Raw genomic sequence first — 4,225 nt, forward strand, 5'->3', positions numbered from 1 at the left:
CTGTGAATAAATGAGAAGGCCCGTGTGAGGTGCTTATCATAGTGCCTAAAATATAGGTCCTGATGCCCCCTTATATGGAGTCAAATTCACCTCCCATTAACTTCACCCACCGATTCTGTCTGGACCCACTGGAAACACCGCAAAATGTCTGGACTCCCGGCTCCACATCCCGTGGCTTCCCCGCTCCCCACCCTGCCTCTTTCATCTAGGACACTCTCTCTCCCAACTGCCACCTGCGTGCTACACTCCCACACCACACCCCCCAGTGCGCTGGATACCTTCACAGATGTCACCACGTTCCTGGAATCCCGCACTGCAGCTGCAGCGGCCCACGGGCACAAGCCACTCACCATCGGCGCCGCAGTGCATGCGCGGGGGGCTGCCGGGCTCCCCTTCTGAGTGCGCCACGCACGTTCCGGTCACCTCCACCAGCGTGGAGAATGCGCTCTCGGCTGCGGTGGCTGGGAACGCCGCCAGACCCCGCACTGTAGCGCGGCACTGCTTGTAGTAGACGCGCACAGAGACCAGAGCCACGCATGCGCCCACGTCCTGGAAGGCCAGGTGGAAACCCCGCCGGCTCAGCGGACCGATCTCTCGCACCTCTGTGTTCAGCTTCATCTTGCGCTCGCCCAGGTCGCCCTGCGTGAAGCTCTCGTCCGCCGCGATCGTGTCGATCTTGCGGGGCCGGCTGCCGCCTGGGCGGGGATGCCCACGGCCCAGATCGGCCTCGGTTTCCAGATAGTAGACGTTGAAAGTCTCCTTGCAAGTGCCGGCGGCTCCAGGGATGCTGCTGCAGTCGCGCAGTGTGAACTGCAGCTCCACGAAGATGCGCTGCCCGCGCCCGCGGCTGATCCAGCCAGTCTGCAACCAATTGTCCTGGTTGGGCTCCAGCACGTTGCACACCTGGTAGGTGCGGATGGGACGGTCGTGCTCGTCCACGCCGCTGATCTCCTCCCACTGGGGAGGAGAACAAAGATGTGGGCAGCTCAGAGCCAAGGCGCCCCCAAGAGGTCGAGCCCTGGCGGTGACTCGGGCTGAAACCCCCTTTCCCCATCATTTGGCATTCTCTTCTCCCCTCCTTCTCTATACACAACCCTGAAATTATAAGACGCAGAGCTGGGAGAAACGTTGGAGACAACTGAGTCCAACTGACGGGGAAACTGAGGCTCCAGAGAATGGTGACTTGAGTGGATATACACGTCGGGTTAGTAGCAGAGCTAGGAAAGGAGTCTCCTGGCTCTCCACCAGTGCCTTTCCACAACACCAAACTGCTGTCACACTGCCACATCTCCCCACCACTACCGCAAGTTTCCAAGCCTCTTTTAGTATTCCAAGTCTTGCTTGTTCTGTCAATCTATCAATCAACAGCACTGTTTGCTGGATCTATTGGTTGCAAGGCACCATCCAGCACTGGCTCCATCCAGATGCCATGTTTCTGTTCCTAGACACAGTCAGTTGTCTTGCTTTTTCTGTTTGACTGAAGACTCAACGTTTTCTAATAGGTCGCTCTGGCTTGAAGCCAGGGCTGCTGGAGACCACATGCCCTGAGGACCATTTCGATCTGATGTAACCATGGGGAGATAAAGGGACTGAATCCTGGACCACCAGAGGCTCCTTGGGACAGGGACGGAAAGGTTTACACTTACCCCATTACTCGGCAGTGCAGTCCAGCCCAGATCAGCCTGGGAGGCTTTGGAATCCAGGAGGGTGACTAGAGAGAGGGGAGAACAGAAGTGTCAGAAAGCCAGAAGTTCAGGAGTATGAGATTCTTTGGCGAGTTCACTTTAAATTTGCTAATGGAGGGAATTCCCTGGCGGTCCAGTGGTTAGGACTCTGTGTTTTCACTGCCGAGGGCCCAGGTTCAATTCTAACTGAGGAAACAGAGAATGTGGTGAAGGACACAGACACGGGTTTTCCACTCCATACCTCCCCACGAGGAAGTGTGAGTAGCTCTAGTCTAAATAAAAGTAGCCACGATGATTAGGGAGGGAGCCTGTATTAGCTTCCTGTGGCTGCTGTGACAAATTACCACAAACAGTGGCTTAAAACAACAAAACTATTCTCTTACAGTTCTGGGTGTCAGAAGTTGAAAATCGGTCTCACTGGTCTAAAGTGAGGGTGTCGGCAACACTGGAGGCTCAACGGGGAGAATCCATTTCCTTACCTTCTTCAGCTTCTAGTGGCCACACCTGGATTCCTTGGCTTGTGGCCCCTTCCTCCGTCTTCAAAACACACCATTCCAATCTCTGCTTCTGTCATCACATTGCCTTCTCCTCTGATTCTGACTGCCCCTGTGTCCCTCTTATAAAGACCATTGTGATGACAACTGGGCCACCCATATAACCCAGGGTAATCTCTCCAACTCAAGATCCTTAACCACATCTGCAAAGTCTATTGCCATTTATGATAATACACGCAGATTCTGGGGATTAGGATATGGAAATATTTGGGGAGTCATTATTCAGCCTGGCACAGAATCCATGACAAGTACCATAAGACTGGCTTTTAAATGGGGGATCAGTGATCCCCCCCCTTCCCAGGTTCCCTAAATTATAACTGAGTGTCGAGAAGAGGGAGAAAGTGAGCATATCAAAGGATTCCTGTATACATCCCTGAATTCACTCATACTTGGGGGTTCTTCTGAGGTCTGGGGTCACCAGGGATGGAAAAGACTTGAACCTTTTCAGTTTGACTCCCAAGGCCTCTGGGGAAAACGAAGTAGAGAGACCCTGCCGGCAGCAACAGAGATAAAAACCTCTCATCTCCTCAGCCAGCCCCTTTCCCAGGGGCTGTCATCTCTACTGCCTTTTGGAAGACTGTCAGGGTTCCTTTAATATATAAAGCCATGGCCCCTTCTATACCAGAGAGGCTTGAAATCACTTTCTTCCCCCAGGAGGCATCTGACCAGCAGTCTGGATTCCGCTCTCAGCATCGGTCCCAAGAAGCACTGGTTTGGACAGCACAGCAGCAACTCAGAGACAGGAGCCCAGGTCATCCCCAAATCTTGGAAGATTCCTCATCTGGAGCTTAAGCAAGGGGGTGGGGCTCCAAGGTGAGGCCTTTAAGTGTGTTGGTCCCAGACGCGTCAGCGACAATGGGCACGACCGCTGACAGCTTCCCGATTTCGGTGTAACTTACAGCACATCAGAATTGCATATTGGAAAGCATCAGAGATCCAGCGCCCCGACCAACCCCGAGGCCAACGCCTCAGATTCCAGCTCCTCCGGATCCTGCACCTGGATATTACGCCTCTGGATTCAACTGAGGGTACACCTCCCCCAAATCTAGGCAAGATGCGGGCTCTGGTCCAGTGGGCAGCCCCAAACCCGGCAACTCGGATAGCGCTGGTTAGTCTACGCTTCAAAATCAGCACTGCGGACAGCTTCCTGGTCAGCACGTCGGGCAGCTCCCGGACCCAGACACACCCCGGCCCCCACCCGCGCCTCGCCACCCTCGCCTCCAGACCCCGCGCCCCCGCCGTTCGGGTAGACCAGCGCTCTACCTCCTGTTCGCCACGCAGTGGTCCCCTAGCCCCCCGCCGTTCGGGCTCCATCCCGTCTCCCCGTACTCTGATCTCACCTCCGCATCTCCCTGCCCCCACACCTCCCACATCCAATTGCTCAGCCTGTCCGTCTCACCGGCCCCTGAACCGCCGCCTCTGGCTCCCACGGTTCCTGGTCTCTTTCTTCCCCAGCCTCCCAGGTCTCCAGTCCCCGAGCTCCTCAATGCTCCTCTCTTCTCCGTTGTTTAGCCACCTTTCCCTCCGCGTCTCCAGTTCTTTGCTTCCCGCTGCCCGCTTGCTTCAAACCCCAATACCGACTCCAGTCTCTCCATACGACTCCTTCTCCCAGCACCCCTGCTCTCCAGCCTCCTGTATTTTGGCATCCCAGGCTCCAAGAACAGCCGCCAGTCTCCTCACCTTCCTCGGCGGTCCCGGGCCTCCCTGGTCCCAAAAGCAAGGCGAGACAGAGCGGCATCAGGCAGATGAACAGGCGCAGCGGATGTGGGCCGACGCCGGTCTCCATGGTCCGCAGACCGGGCTGTCAGTGCGGCGGCGGCTCGAGCCGCGCCAGCCCCAGCACCGCTGAGCAGTGCCCCCAAGACCCCAGCGCCGGCGGGGGGGCGGGATCTCGCCGGTGACCATCATCCATGGGGACCAAGCATTATGCACTGCCGCGGGAAGTCCACCAATCCCCGCCAGCAGAAGGTGGAGGGGTGGAGTTTC

The 4,225-nt window shown here is 56.5% G+C and overlaps 1 protein-coding gene across 1 annotated transcript; it reads right to left on the reverse strand.

Moving 5' to 3' along the window:
* Nucleotides 1-240: 240 nt before the first annotated feature.
* LOC112395537 (ephrin type-A receptor 10-like) lies at nucleotides 241-4,025 on the reverse strand. Its single transcript, XM_024738789.1, has 3 exons — nucleotides 3,920-4,025; nucleotides 1,647-1,711; nucleotides 241-957 (listed from the first exon to the last, which is right to left on the reverse strand). The coding sequence occupies exons 1-3, from the start codon at nucleotides 4,023-4,025 to the stop codon at nucleotides 241-243; spliced, it is 888 nt and encodes a 295-aa protein (XP_024594557.1).
* Between the last annotated feature and the right edge of the window lie 200 nt (nucleotides 4,026-4,225).

The sequence above is a fragment of the Neophocaena asiaeorientalis genome, unplaced genomic scaffold, assembly GCF_003031525.2.
Source record: "Neophocaena asiaeorientalis asiaeorientalis breed wild unplaced genomic scaffold, Neophocaena_asiaeorientalis_V1.1 scaffold106, whole genome shotgun sequence".
Lineage (NCBI taxonomy): Eukaryota > Metazoa > Chordata > Mammalia > Artiodactyla > Phocoenidae > Neophocaena > Neophocaena asiaeorientalis.

Excerpts from the sequence above, each read along its gene's own strand:
- LOC112395537 (XM_024738789.1), bottom strand. The coding sequence starts at position 4,025 with ATGGAGACCGGCGTCGGCCCACATCCGCTGCGCCTGTTCATCTGCCTG. Across the intron at positions 1,712-3,919 it reads GCCCGGGACCGCCGAGGAAG|TCACCCTCCTGGATTCCAAA; the intron begins GTGAGGAGACTG and ends CCCTCTCTCTAG. Across the intron at positions 958-1,646 it reads CTGCACTGCCGAGTAATGGG|TGGGAGGAGATCAGCGGCGT; the intron begins GTAAGTGTAAAC and ends TCTCCTCCCCAG.